Source organism: Apaloderma vittatum, unplaced genomic scaffold, assembly GCF_000703405.1.
Source record: "Apaloderma vittatum isolate BGI_N311 unplaced genomic scaffold, ASM70340v1 scaffold9916, whole genome shotgun sequence".
Lineage (NCBI taxonomy): Eukaryota > Metazoa > Chordata > Aves > Trogoniformes > Trogonidae > Apaloderma > Apaloderma vittatum.
In genome coordinates, this window is record NW_009720084.1 from 1,439 (window position 1) to 16,380 (window position 14,942).

Below are 14,942 nucleotides of genomic sequence, written 5' to 3' on the forward strand. Positions count from 1 at the left end.
ATGCCTTTTAGGAATTGTACACGTGCAGCTGAAGGATGAGCAGTGTTAATTAAAAACTGTGTCTGTGCTCCTTCTAAAGCCGGTTTTTGGCCTATATGTTTGGAAATGTTTAACACAATAATGGAAATTTGAGGTCGGGCAGTTTCTCTCCCTTGAGAGGAAGATGCATGATGGTACTTCACTAGTCTTCTATCTAATGTAAATTTCAATATTGGATTATCCACTCTCTTGAGAGGCTGTGTAGCAGAGGACCTTTTTTGTATGGTCTTATTATCCCATAAATCATTTCTGTAGTTCATCTGGTTTCTTAGAGGTAGACTTCTTTTCACTTTTTTTTTTTTTAATCACCAGTTTCTTACCTGCCCATGATATGCCACAGTATTGCTGTGCTTGGCTTCTGCTTTGTCGTTGTTGGTTAGTTAGGCTATACCCTCTCTCCAAAAAATACCTTGTCAGTCTTACTGTGATTTAGTATCTTGCTTTTCTTCCCCTCTGGCCTTCTTTTTATTTTCTCTTTTCCTTTTTCTTGCAATTAATTGTGTGGAACTAATTGTGATATTCAGGTAGAGTAACACCACCTTTCTGTGGTGTTATGTGATGCTTGTTCGGGTGACACACTCCCAAGTCTGGGACATGTTTGAGTTGGCAGGCCACACAGCCTGTTCTCAGTTACTGGTCTAGTTCTGCCTTTCCATCGTTTTTCTTCTTATCAAGTGCCTGTATTTTGCTTTACCTGATGAGTATTTGTATTTACTCCAATTTTCCAATTAGTTTTCTTGAACCTTTTGAAATTATCCTTCATGTATTATATAATATCTTCATTCAGGGAGAAAGAGGACTTCAGTACTTATATCTATGCAAGTATCATTAATAAGCTGTGTATTTCAAATAAGAATGAAAAAATATGCATACAGGGTTCCCCTAGATGCTTATCTACTTATCTTCTATTTACAACTGCAGATTGAAAAATTATCCTAAGAATAAACTTTCATAATGCCTTGTGAAGTAATTCAGTAGAATAAATACTAACATTTTTAATCCTCATTTTAGTACTCACAAGCCATATTTTACAACATTATCATTTATTTTCATATCTTTTCAGAGATGAGTAATTTTCATTTTCTTAGATTTTTCTAGAAGCTGCTTGGGAGAGTTAACAAGAAAGGATTTCCTGTTCTGCAAAAATTTTAAACTTCAGGGTTTTTTTCATTCTGCATTTTTCTGAACTGCATTTCTGAGGCATTTCAGCGTTGTCGTTATGCGTTGGACAAGCCCATCCTAAAATAGCCAAGAGTTGGATCAGACGCATGTGCAGGGCACTGAAATTCGTATCAGAAAGAACGAACTATTCCAGTTCATACCTTGCTTGAGGCGAGCAGGGTTTGAACTGCCCCCCCATATTGCTGTCTTGCCCGAACTGTACCATTCACCTTCTGACTGGCTGGGGGTGATTCTCTGTTGTGGATATCATTTCCCTTTAATTAGCCACCTGCCACCCCTGGGAGAGGGCGATGGGGACTCTGCCCCCATGGCTGGGAGCCCTTTAGAGCCCGCGGCTGCATCCCAGCCAGTGGTGAAACTGTTGAGTTTTGCTGCTGCTTCGGGGCTGGATGAGCTCGGAAGGCTCTTGCCTGCGTGTGAGTGTGTGTGGATGCCTTTTGTTTTGACTGCAAATCCAGTCTTTGCATGCGATGCATATGTTGCTGTGGAAAGTTTTGCTTCTGGCAAATGTGTTTTGTTTTTTTCTTTTTCTGGCCAAATTGCTGATTTGCAGACTTCAGCAATTCTCTGCGTTTCACAAATGCTCTAAATTGCAACAGACTGCTGTGCTACACAATAACTGCATGTACAGACAACCCGAACCCTGCTAAGGAATTTTCTAGTTCTAGTCCTACTAGAAGTATTCATTACCTACTAAAGTTTTCGTTTCTTCTAACTGATAACTATTTCTTTAGTAGATGGCTTTGGAGTGGTGGGACTCAATAGGGTTACATAAAAATAAATTTTCCTGGGCAAACTTGTCTTTGAAAAGGCTTACAAGGAAATTATGAAGATTGGGTGGATACAATGTGCTTTTCTTTCTGTGTCTTTGTTAAAATTATTCCTTTTAAGAGAATGCCAAATAAAAAAAAATAAACAAACCAAAAACCTACACCCAAATGATAGGGAGAGAGTCAATGAAATGAGATAAAATGCAGTTAAAGGACGGCAAATAACTAATAGAAGGAATGTGATGGAAATAAGCACTTGCGGTCAGTTATGGAAGTCAGATTTAGCAGTGTTAGCTCTTGGGGAGGGATGGGTCATGGATGGTGATCTTCCTCTTTGTTGCTGCTTTTCTGAGGCAAGAGGCAGGCGGTGAAACCAGGTGCTACGTGGTAAGATTGTGTCCTGGGAGATAGACCAGTTAAAGTAATGAGGAGAAGGGGCAAATCGGACAGATGGCTGTGCCTATTTATAGTGTGGTTTAGGACATTCGTTACTTGACTCAGAAATAGTTGATATTTACAGTTTGTTGGCTTTTAGATAACAGGCCTCTTACTGGATTAAGTTTCTACTTAAAAATCATTCCAGTAGCTGAATAATCAGAAAATACTGTTCAGAGAAAAAGTACTGAGCAGTGAATTGATGAAATCAGTAATTTAGTTAATGAAAAACTCATAAAAATATGATTTGGCTGATAAAGTAGAAGATAAAATAGAGTTTGAAGAAGTTTTGTATAAGATTTTCAAATATGATGATGTCTGTCAAAGCTGAGATTCTCTGTGAAAGCATAATTGACAGAAGTGCATTAGAAGTGTTTGATATAATATGTTTTCTCATAAGACAGATATTACCAAGAAAACAATGATTACCATTAAATTATTTTCCATCCTAGAAGGACAGTATTTTCAACTTTATTAGTTTAAATATGTCAGGTAAATAAAAAAAAAAAGGGCAAGATAAACCACGGTCACAATATTGAGGTGTGTTTGGTTGAGAAAGATGATGCTGATAGGTCTTGGTGACTGCCAGATATCCTGTCTTTTGCTAAGGTTTTTTAGCAAAGTTTCTAGTTGCCAAAGTCATGCGAAGCATGACTTTTTTTTCTTTTCTTATATGCATGGTTGCCAGCTAATCCCAATATACACATTGATAAAGTGTCATAGCTTGTTTTATTTAAGCCAGGAGAACTACTGGGAGTAAATGTTTAGTGATGAAAGAGCCACCTTATTCAAATGTGTAGCTTTTGTAGAGAAGTAGAATGTAAATACAAATGGATGAGACTGGTCCTTTGCAGGTCTGTACCTGGTTTTTATAGTTGTTTGATTTTTTTTTTTTTTTAAATTGCATAAGTGATCCAAGCACTTCCCCATTCTTCTTAAATCTGTAAAACCTGTAATTTAGTTTAAGTGTAATGAAAATGTGTTCTGTAAATGGGCCCAGCTCTTGTAGGAAGGTGCTGCTGTAAATACTGACCTGGCATGAACAAAGAATTTTGTAATGTTACGTTGTCTCCGAGTGGGCTTTGAAGCTTGCAAACACTTTTCACAGGAAGTTATACTTTGAAACAGAAGAGGATTTTCTGATTTTCATGATTTGCTATAGAATTGATGAATTAAGCAAAAATGGAATAAGTTTTTATGTTCTAGGGGGATGACTTTGGATTTTGATGTCACGTTAGCATATGGTGAAACATCCTGTGTGTCTTTACTAGCCTATGTTTCTAATTTAAATTGGTGTCTTTGTGTCCTACTCAAATTGTAGCCCTCCTCCTTTTGCTGTTGAGGGTCTTGACTCATGTCACTTTTATTGCATCAGGGTAAAGTAACTTTGCACTGTTTGAACAACAGGTTACAAATATAACTCAGCCTTTGTCGATGTTTCAGTAGATGCTGAAACTTTATTTACTAATCCTAGAACAGGCCATGTAAAATTCCCCAGGGAATATCACGTGCTTCTCCGGAGACATTTGGTTCATCTTGATTTAATGCTAAAAGAAGTAAGGCTGTACAAATGCCAAACCTCAACTAATACTGATAAGCATACGTGGTTTTCTGAGACAACAACAGATATCGGTCAGCAGCTTACTCGCATCCTTGGCTACACAAGGCTGCCAGACCTTGTCAAGTCCTCCTTTCTAAGATCTTTAGCTGAAAAGTGGCAAGAACTGACTAAGAAATAGATGAAGGATTGTTACGTTTTGAAGGCCGAGAAACATTTAAGTATTTGAAACAGCTCTCCTGGATCACTTCAGAGTGCTCAGGATCCAAGCTTTGTAGACAACACACCAGAAATAAAAATACTCTGAAATGTGAAAACAAAGGTTCACTTTATCATAGTGACCTGTTCTGTATGGACCTGTAGATGGATCAACCTAGATGATGTTCTTTTCCTATTTGAAAAGAGTTTGCTGTGTGCTAACTAATACTGAATATTTTGAAAATAACCCAGTGACAAAGAAGTTGAAGATCGCAGTGTGGAAAGACTGCATTTTTTCTGCTCTTAGCCAGCAGTTTGTTTCCCTTTAGGGCAGCCACATAGGGCAGGATTGCAAAAGCATCAGAACAAAAATGGCATGCACGATATTCGTAGCCAAGCTTGTAAACAGGAGGTGAGAAGAAAATTGGTTATTTTTATACATGCTTCGTTTGATGCTCCAGTCAGTTCAGGGTGTTGGTGCAGGCTGGAATACACAGAGGAGCTGCTGTTGGCTGTAGGAGTGAGAAACGGGAGTGTGCCTGCTGCCTTTGCAAATGATTATGTGGCCGAGTCTGGTCCACTCCTCTTTTTGTTACCAAATCAAAAAAATCTCCTCCTTTCCCTAGTCTTGCTATACCCCAAGGGATTAGTTCAGTCTGTGAACTTCCATTGCCTCAACTTAGATGTGGGCTGTGAGTCTGTTGACCAGTCCTGGTGCTGACTGCTGTTGTCACATTTCTGCCTTTCTTGTACAGTAAGTGGAAAGGAATTATATTTGAGCATTTGCAATTTGGCCTCCAGTTCATAACGTGCAATTATTTTGTGACATGTTGTTGCAGTTTTACCTATAGAATTGCAACACCTTTAAAACCTGCTCTCTTTTTTGTCCTTGCATCAATCTACACGGAGCATGCTCCTGGTATTTAAAAAGGGGGAAAAAAAAAAAAAGGGTCAATGCTCTCCACTTAAATGTGCTACAAAAATGATTGGAGGATTAGAGAAAATTTTTGCTTATGAAGAGTGATTAAATAAGCTGAATGTACATTGCTTGGCTAACTCAGCAAGTATTTTGATGTTTGCAGTTGTTAAAACAGTGAAAAAGAGTGCTGAAGAGTAAAGATCAACAGTCTAAACAGAAATCTGGCCAGTAAAATGCTTCAAACTGCAGAAAGAAAAGTCTTCCTGTTAGTTCAGATGTTTACATTAGTAAACAAGGTATTGCCAGGAATAAATTACTAAGTAACTTTTGATTCTGGATGTTCTATTAGGAGTTCCAAATTCACTGGTAAGAAACTGTTTTCCAAACAATCTTTTCAGAGAGATGAAGAATGTAAATGGCATTTTCAAACATGTTTTTACTGTAAGCTAAACCTTTGATCTCTTTTGGATGATGATCTTTACCTCTGATGCCACTTTTAGGACATCTCTGAGAAGTCCAGCAAAAATAATATGCCTGTAGCAGATTACGCTACACATTCCTCCCGTGAGGCGCTGTCACCCTGCACAAGTGTGCAGGTGATAAACAGGACAAAGTGCTTCACTGCGGGATGAAGCTAAATACGCCTCGGTGCTGCCACTCGTTTCAGTCTGTGGCCCCACTTCACTTTTGCGTTATCTTCGGTGGCTGCAGGCGCCTACAAAAGCTTCCCAGCCTCTCCTGGCACCATGTACTCGGAGATGTGTTGCAATGAGAAGTACAGTGCCTGAAAAATTGTTTGCCATTCGCACCAGACCATTGATATTTCCCATCCCCCCTGTCCTGTGCCTGGTTTTTCTCTCTTCTCAGCCCCCAGGTACACTTAAATATGTAGCGCTTCACTGAGCCAACTATGATCGAAAATACTGAGCACCCCCTGGCAGCTTGCAGAATCCTTCTGGCAGATCTCGGTAGCCTGGTTAGCATGACTGTTTCCAGGCTGATTCATCTGTATATGTATTTAGTTATTTTAGCTATCTACATAATTTTTGCAGTACTTTTCTTTCTTGCAGTTTTTTCCCTCTCTTGTTCTCTTCTGCTCAACCTACAAAGACTTGGTTCTTGAATTGTGGAAGCAGTTTGCAGCTGCGTGTCTTAGTAGCTCTTATTTTGTCAAAGGATGCCTGTTGACCTTCAAGCATCCATAAAATCAAGGTATTAAGATACAAAATTTTAAAGAAAAGAATAGAAAGACTTGTCACAGTTCTTGAGTCTTAAGAATTAGAAAAACATTGCCTTTTAACTTGAAGTAGCTGTAGAATTCAGAAGTTGATACAAGTGCATCCTTTTTTTAGCATTTTATTCTTAACCATTTTCTGTCAGAGTTGAATAAATTTTTAATCTCTTGCTGTTTTGTAATGTCAAGGTGTCAGCCTAAAAGTGTGTGCAAGGTATAATATACTTTCTAACATCCTTGTGGTTGTGGTTGCTGATTCCAGGAAGTGTTACATTTCGGTTTACTTTTTTTATATGTTGGTAAAATCCAGATTTATTAAGATGCCATTTCATTATTTGATTATATTATTATGGCTGCTAAGTCTGTATTAGGAAGGCAGCGACATTTAAAAAAAAAAAGTTGCTTCTAACCCACTACCTAAAACATTGCCTCACCTTTTTGTCCACTTTACAGTAATGTGACCTTGAAGTCTTTCAGAGAATTTCTTAACAATGAGAATTCTTTTTACATAAGAATGAATGATATTTTAAAAATATCTTGGTGAAGAAATCAAATAATTAGGAAAGCTACAGCGCTGTTCATTTAGAGTAGAAATTCTATTTTTTGTTGCGGCACGTAGTACTAAAAACTTCAAGATAAAATGAAAAAAACTCAACTGTGCAATTGTAGTTGAAATAGGCTGTTCCAGGTACCTCTTTTCACAGTATTCTCTGTGTTGGAGGATTTTGGTTGTCGTTTTTTCCCTTCTGACGTTTGATTTTAATTTCCCAGTCAAGCTGCAGTACAGTAACTTAGAGCACTTATCCTGGGATAAACTCTTAGCCTGGGACGCTGCCTCGATTCCTCTCTGGGCCAGGCGCTTTACAGAGGCGATGCGCCCCACCCATAAGGCAAGGAACAATATGAGGGGGTTTTGTGCGTGTGATCCCTGTAGGCGGTTCTAGAGGTTTGGGATGACTGGCTTACAACTCGATGCATTTTAACCTTATTAGCTAGAAGGTCAGTTGTCGCAGAACCTGTTTGTTGGGAATATTTGTGAATTCTTGAAATTTTTGGCAAGCCTTCCCAGGAGTGGCCAGAGCAGAAGTGTAGTGTTCGGGCTCATTCAAAGCAGAAGGGATCCTCCTTTGCTCTCCTACTCCCTTGGGTCATAAAGCCTTCAGGTTTGGCTTGCACTAAAGCTGTAGCCATGGGGAATAGCCCATGGAGTCTTGATCCCTCGATAAAACTCTGCTTATTTGTGTCTGAATGATGAGAAAATAGATGTGCAGTTCAGTTATACTTTTCATTGTTTGTGAGCCCCAGCCCTGTGTGCCTGTGTGCACAGGCATTCAGACTGGTCTTGGCTAAATATTTTGATCAGCAATGGTGATCCTAGAGTTATCACTGTTTTGTTCTGGATACTGAGAAAATACTGCTAGATCTCATAATTTGTCATCTTTACTATTTAAACTCAGTTGTGCTCATTTTTTCAGTTTTCATTTATACTACAAATTATTCCATTTACAGTATGAACATTTATGTTACTGCTTGTGTCATGTGGACTGTTACGGTATTATTATTAGTAGAAGATTTCAGTTATTATTTTAATGCTGTCCTTATGTGCATTACAAATAAACCTGAATATTATCTTTAAGAATTTCTTAAATAAAATTTGGCCTTACCTATATAACTGATGTTTTGTTGTCCACTGAGGCTGACTTAATTGTAACTATCCAGTATTTATAGAAATGAGAGTTAAGGGTTTCTAACATCCTGTAGTAAAGAGGGGAAATATTATTCTTTCTTTTTGTGTGTTCTGAAAATGACCAAATGTAAGCTTATTTTCTGAGCGAGAATTTCTCAAAAATAATGAATATTGACCATAAGGATGCTACTAAGAAGGAAAGCATGAACAAACTGTGCTAGAAACTCTGCAGCCTCCAAGGAGAAAGCAGAATCATTCTCAAGCCCTCTGGTACACTTGTCTGTTTCTTGATTTGCCAGTAGATCGACCGATCTGTAAAGTGTGCAGTAACCTTGGAAGATCCTGGCAATAAACTTGCGTAGGGCTGGAGAGATGGCTCTTGGGCAGTGAGATCCACTCTGTTGTTGCTGCATGCCTTTCGAGTGTGATTTCTTGGAAGTCCAGAAAAAAGAATTTATAGGACTGGCATACCATTGAAAGATGTACAATCGATTAATATTCCTTCAAGTACTTTTTCTTCCTGTGCAATACATTTATGTGTAGATGGCCTCAATGGCCCTGAGGAGGGAGAGCATAATCCTTTTCCTTCCTGTTGAATGGTAAGGTGTAGATGCTTGAGCTCCAAAGGTAGAGTTAGGAATATTGTTTACAATATTTTATGTGCTTAAGAAACTTCTAGTAACAGTTCAGGGTTTTGATTCTCTAGTGGTTAGTCAGGTCATGGAGCTAGGGCCTATCTTGTATTGGAAGCGTGACTCTTCTCAATTTCACATGAAGGAGGTGTCGTGATGTTTCTTAATCAGATCCATTGATGTGTCTCTCTTACAAAAGCAGGCCATCAAAACTACTGAGAAGTTGCATTTTTTCCCTTCGTTTAGGCTGCTACCAGCATGGTGATGCTGGTTTGAGCTTTGTAGTAGAGCAGTGCATGAGCCAGGCCATTGCCGGCTGCCCTTTGCCAGCCTGCTGGGCAGCAGCGCTTCATGCCAGCCTGTTCAGTCAGTTGGTCCTTAGGTAGAAACTGCTCGCAGACAGGAGGTCACGTCATAGATCGCTTCAGCTTATGTCCTGATGGCATTGAATGATCTTTTTCATTCCAAACAAATGCATATCTACGTCCTGTTCTATGTTCTTTTAACAGTGTGCTTCAATGTTCTCTCATGTTTTGGCTAGAAGGGCCCTTGTTTGTTTCTCCTGTGGCTATTGGGAGGCAGGGAGAGAGAAATGACTACCACAGTGCACTAGTATATGCATTATAATCTTGGTGTCTGTAGTTACTGCAAACTAAATTGTGTGTGCTTGAGGTGTTCCACTTGTTACCAAGAGGGATGGTGACCTTGTTGCGTTGACAGGCTTCTTGCACAGTTATATTTTTCAGGATAGGCAATTCTGACTCCAGCGCCAGCGCTTCCATCCTGTGTGTCTCTTCCCTAAACCTGAGCATAAAACAAACATCAGAATTCAATTGTAGTTTTCTGTTCATCCCAGTCTGAGTGTTAAGTGAGGTGATGCCAGAGCATCAGAGGCCTTCCTTTTGATTCAGCTGAGGGTTTTTTGGCAAATGCATTTCCCCCCTTGAAGGTAAAGACCAACTTGACTGGAGAGCAGCCAGTTTTTTTTCACTCGTGATAAACTGGCTGCTGTAGTTGGTGACTGGTGCTTAACGATTCCTCAGGTGTCAGTCAAGCCGTTTACTGGCTGTACTTGAGCAATGAAATTCTGTCAACTGGTGTCATGTTCTAGAGCAGCTGCTATAGCTGGCCACCAGCAAATGGCTTTTTGGAATAAGATTCATCTTGTCCTATCTCCAAAATTCAACAGTTAGTCATGTGCGTTCCCTTTATAGCTGGTGGAGAGAAAAATGGCATTTCCAGACACTTTTTTTTTTTTCACCTTGGGGTAGAAGTCTGAAGTTAGGTAAGTTATTCTCTACAAGTGTCTGTCTTCATTAAGTAAAATAACCAAGGACTGCTTGCAAGGTTGTGATAGGTGAGGAGAGGATACTCCTGCTCATTTCTCCCTTGGCTTTCCCTAGAGATTGGTGCAGATTGCAGTACCTGCAGAAAACACTGCTTATAGGACTGCAGTGGGCATTTATATAAAAGAAAGACTTACTGGTCTTCGCATTCAACAGCTGATGGTCTAGACCATCTTACCCAGCTTGTTCTTCTCAAGAGGCAGATGAGATACTTGGAGACTTTGCTGCAAAGGCAGCGAAAAGCTTCTCATCCTGAAAATGGCAGGCAGCTTGTGCTGCGGGTGAGGCTGAGGCGTGGAGCAATGACTGCCCACAGGTGTTTTTGTCTAAAAGTATGTTTGTGAGTCAAGAGAGCACAAGAAACTGCCTCTTACAATGGGCTTGATTTGAGCATGAGGTACAAAAGCAGGTAGTTCTGCCTTTATGATTAGGAATTAATATCTTGTATATGTTACCATTTTCTATTTAAAGAAGCATTTTTCCAGGCAGCTAAATACTTATTCTCTGCTGGAAGTCAGTAAAGATGAGGTGCATGTTTTTTACTTGACTTTTATTTACTTCTATACCATTTCTCTCCTCATCTCCAAAACATCTTTCCCTGTTTCCAGGTTTTTTTCCCTTTCTTAATCACAGTATTTCTGGAGAGCTTTCTCTATCCTATTTTAGTAAGTGTTATAATTAATGCTTGGCACTGTTTTACAAACTGGATTTTAGTGTTTCTTTTATCTCAATGTGCTGTACTTTAGTTCTTTGACTAGTATCATGTATGTAACATATCTACAGAACAGTACATTGATTGTATACTACTTCAGTTAGTGAGCAGAAATACCTTATCATCTTCTCCTGATTATTGTTGGTAAATGTTTTTATCTGCTGAAGGCTCTTTGTATGCTTATGTTATCTATTCACTATCCTTTACTGAATGTTTAGCCAAGAGAGGAAACAAATGCTGTCAAACTAAAATTCCTTTATTTCTTATCTTTTTTTTATCTGTAATGAGTGTGCAGTTTAGAAGGCTTATCTGTGCAGTGTTTTGTCTAAGTGTTTAATGTTTATGAAACACAGTAAGCCAATTTCTTTTGAACTGCACAAATAAATTTTAAAATAACTTGGGGGAGCCACACACACTGACAAGCTACACTGAAAGGTTTTAAGGAAGCAGATTCTAAATTGAACCCTTCCTTTTGCAGGCCCAGATCGCTTTTCTTCAAGGTGAAAGGAAAGGACAAGAAAATCTGAAGAAGGATCTAGTGCGAAGAATCAAAATGCTGGAATATGCGCTTAAACAGGAAAGGTACACCGCTTTAGCGATGAGTGCATGATGAAGAAATTCTTTGCCTTTGTATTTGACAAAAACAAGAAGTATTTCATCTGTATGTATTCAGTTCTCAAACTGGCAGGTATTATTATACTAAATAAACCTAGTAGCCTAAATATCTGCATTATGGAAAAAACTAGTAGGTAACGTGCAAATAAAACCTGTGGTTGATCAGTGATGAATTCCTATGTTCTCCTTGGTAAAGTTTCACTGAACTGTATAGATGATACCCCAGAATTACAGTGTATTCTCTTTTTGTTCAAAGTACTAGCTTTCTTTAACAATCTCTGACAAGTGAAATCTTCAATAACTGTCTTCAGTCTGGTAATTACTGGGTTTAATCTTGCTAAGTTTTTAATCTCTTTGGTAGACTCTGCAGGAATATCTTCTGGAGGCTAATTGTGTGAGGAATGAAAAAATATTGGTGTTTACTAGGTAATGAGATGTCTGTTTCTTTGTTCATTGAGGTTTCACTTGAAGTCTCCAGTCTATTTTACCAGTCTATTACATATAATTTCCTGTTGTTCTAATCTTTGAGGCAAACAAATTGGATTTTTATTGTGTTTCCAGAAGTCTTTCTGTTCAACTGATTTATTTTAGGCCAAGTGTAGTTTTAAGATTATTTTTTTTAATTAGTAAAACATCTTTTAAAGTTCTTGACCAGAGAGTATATTTATGGTACTACTGCAGAGCAGTCGTTTCTTACATACCATCTTTTTGTCAGATAATTCCTATTTTTTAATAAAATATGAATAAAATAATTTTTTCTAAATAGATTGTAGAAATAATATTAGAAGTATACACATGCAAATGAGGAATAGGATATTGCTGCTAGATAATTGAGAAGGAATTGTATATCACTGTATTGTGTTTAGATTAGATCTGACGTGGGCTGCTTTACCACAAGACATGCCTTGTACCATCCAGGTTTGGTTTTTTCTCGTAGCTCCCAGTTTATCTGCTGGCATGGAGCTTGCAGCCCATTCCCTGGCCAGCAGTTGCCTCAGGGCTCCAGAGCACTTACTTCCCCTCTGAGGGGCTCTCAGGGGAATGCTTAAGGTAGATACCCGTGTTAGGGTATTGATCTTACATCATATAGCACAGAAGAATTATCAAGTGTGTGTGTGTAATGGAGATTACAGTGGAGAGGCTTACATTTGAGGCGTGATTATGAAGATTAGAGTTGCTTTAAAAAGAAAAGAGGCAGTGGAATATGTTCTTGTGAAGCTAAAGATATGCTCTAAGGCATATAAAATTCATTACAGTTTCTTGCACTTCGAAATTGAGGGAACTATTCCTGCTTACTTAGGGATATTTCCAATCTTTCATGTTCTGAACCCGGATAAATTAGCAATTTCTCTAATTTTTTATCAAATGGTGTAGATAAATTCTGTGTGCTGTCAGAGAAGCTTTGTAAGCTTAAAAAAACCTGATCAAAATTGAACTTCTGTGTGGATAGTGAAAATGCTTCTCAGTTGCATTCAGTAGAATTCACTTAAATTAAGACATTTAAATCCTACTGCAGCAGTCATTGTTAGGATTGTGAAAAAACCACCTGGTGATTCCTTATTAGAAGTTTTTACGTAGGTGTCTTTTCTCTTTTGTTGTGATTTATTTTTTTTCTGCAGTATCTGGTATTATCCCTAGTTACTCAGGTCAGTAGGCTACAGTCAGCTGATCTGATCCAGTCTGACAGTTTCAGTGTTGGTGTGCACTGGTTTTTAAAGTAAATGTGATGCTTGTGAATGGTGTGTGCTGGATACAGCTGTTTATAAGAATTTGTGGTTTTAAACAGCACTATTACTTGCCAGGTTCTGAAGAAAGAGTCTTGTATTTCTGCTGGGAATGTCTCCCAGCAAGTGTTCTTGCTTGATACTTTGAAGAATGGCAACATACTGAGCTTGGAAGCGCCGCTCGCTTTCTCAGTAATTTCCTAAATCAGCTGTCAGCCAGGTCAGGCAGTAGCCGGTTAGGATATTGGCTTTTTCCACTGGGATCTCAGAGCTGGAGAATGAGATCCTACAGACAGGGAGGAAGACATTGCTGGTCAAGTTAGGGGATGGTTGGTGCAGGTAGGAGGGAACAGGGCAGCATTTCCGTGTTCCGTCATTTCTGCCCTGGCCTTGCAGCATACTGAATCTGTCTGAGCTAAATGAAGTAAGTTATGAGCAGTGGAACAAAATATCAAATTGTGGTCCAGAGTAGTCCATGTTCATAACACCCTCAGGAAACCATGAGCAAGAAATGAGCAACATTGGTTTTCTCCAATACGTGCTGTTATGAGCTACTGTTCTGTATAGTGGGTGTTCAGCATTTCTTGTATTGACCAGATTTTTCTCAAAGTTTACTGTAAATAAACAACTTCGGAAGCATTGTCGTTGTTCTCTATTTCATAGCACTTATGTAATTTTTTGCTGAGTAAGGTAGAAATTAGTTTCACTTATAGGTTATCATGTTTTTCTGACAAATTTGGTTTAATGTTCAGTCTTTATGTTAGTAAGGTTACCTTTTCGGCGGATGTATAGGAAACCCAGTTATGTTTGCCAAAGAGTCTTAATGCATTGAATAGCAAAGAGCTTAGAAGGAGGCAGTGAATGTTAAGCAGTGTCATTTGTTCAACTGCAGTTTTGATGTAGTTTTGTCAACATCCAGTAGACTGCAGTGTGTGGCTGTTCACAGCTGAGGGTTACCTTTTATTACTTTATCAATACTTGTTCCACCACCAGTAAATTGCATTGTTGCCTCTGGATTTTCAGGAGCTAGCTGAAATGCAGTACTGTTTCTCTCAAGTACATGTCCTATTTCATCTAGTCTAGTTCATTTCCTGTCTTAACATATTTCAACCAAAGAACTGGACTCCTGAGCCACGTCTCTAGAAACACTTGATTTAATTTTATGTTGTTTTCTGCACTGGTGTGTCTGATCAGCATAAGACTGGCGCCTTCTCCCCTGGGTAGAATATCTCGCCGTGCTGTTCCTGGCAGTCGTTCTTGTTTATGTCTCTTGGTTTGGCGGCAGCTCCCAGATCTTCTACGGATGTTTTGGCAGGCTCCCTCAGCACAGCTGGATCAGATGCTTCAGGTCTGGCGACAGATATTTCCAAGAAATAGTGGCCTTTTTTGATTATGATCAAACTTGTTTCTCTGAGTAGTATTCAGAAAAGTTTCACTGCTCTCAGTCTTAGGAAATGTGGAAGGATGAAAGCTGTTAGCATTTCTGCTAAGCTACTCTTGACGTGTTGTAGCAGCCATGTTGAATGTATCCAAGCACTGTTTGCATGGAAGACACACAGGTTAAAGAAAATACTACTAATCGGAAAAGGAGAATTGTGTAATGAAGTGCAAAAGCCAAGGCAGTGGTAATATTTGGACTTAGATCTGACTAAGCACGTCTGCCCGGTAACATAGTTTCACAGCCCCAAAATAGCTTTTTTTCCAAACAACTTGGTGAAAAATACCTTCTATAAAGTTGTGTCTTTTAGCTAGTTATTTTCAAATAATTTTTCTGTCTCTGCATACTGTTAATAATTCAGATGTAATTTTTGGAAACAGAAGGTAAATCATCGAGGTCGAACAGGTTTCAGATAATAGTCATCTTTGTGATTTGTTTCCCTCCTTCTTTTTC

General features: G+C 38.8%; 1 protein-coding gene across 1 annotated transcript in view; it reads left to right on the forward strand.

Moving 5' to 3' along the window:
- Positions 1 to 11,163: 11,163 nt before the first annotated feature.
- STRN (striatin, calmodulin binding protein) overlaps positions 11,164 to 14,942 on the forward strand; it is a 49,568-nt gene continuing 45,789 nt past the window's right edge. The window contains exon 1 of the mRNA XM_009870890.1: positions 11,164 to 11,294. Within this exon, the coding sequence (XP_009869192.1) occupies positions 11,266 to 11,294 (29 nt within the window). The 5' untranslated portion in view covers positions 11,164 to 11,265. The remainder of the gene's footprint in view (positions 11,295 to 14,942) is intronic.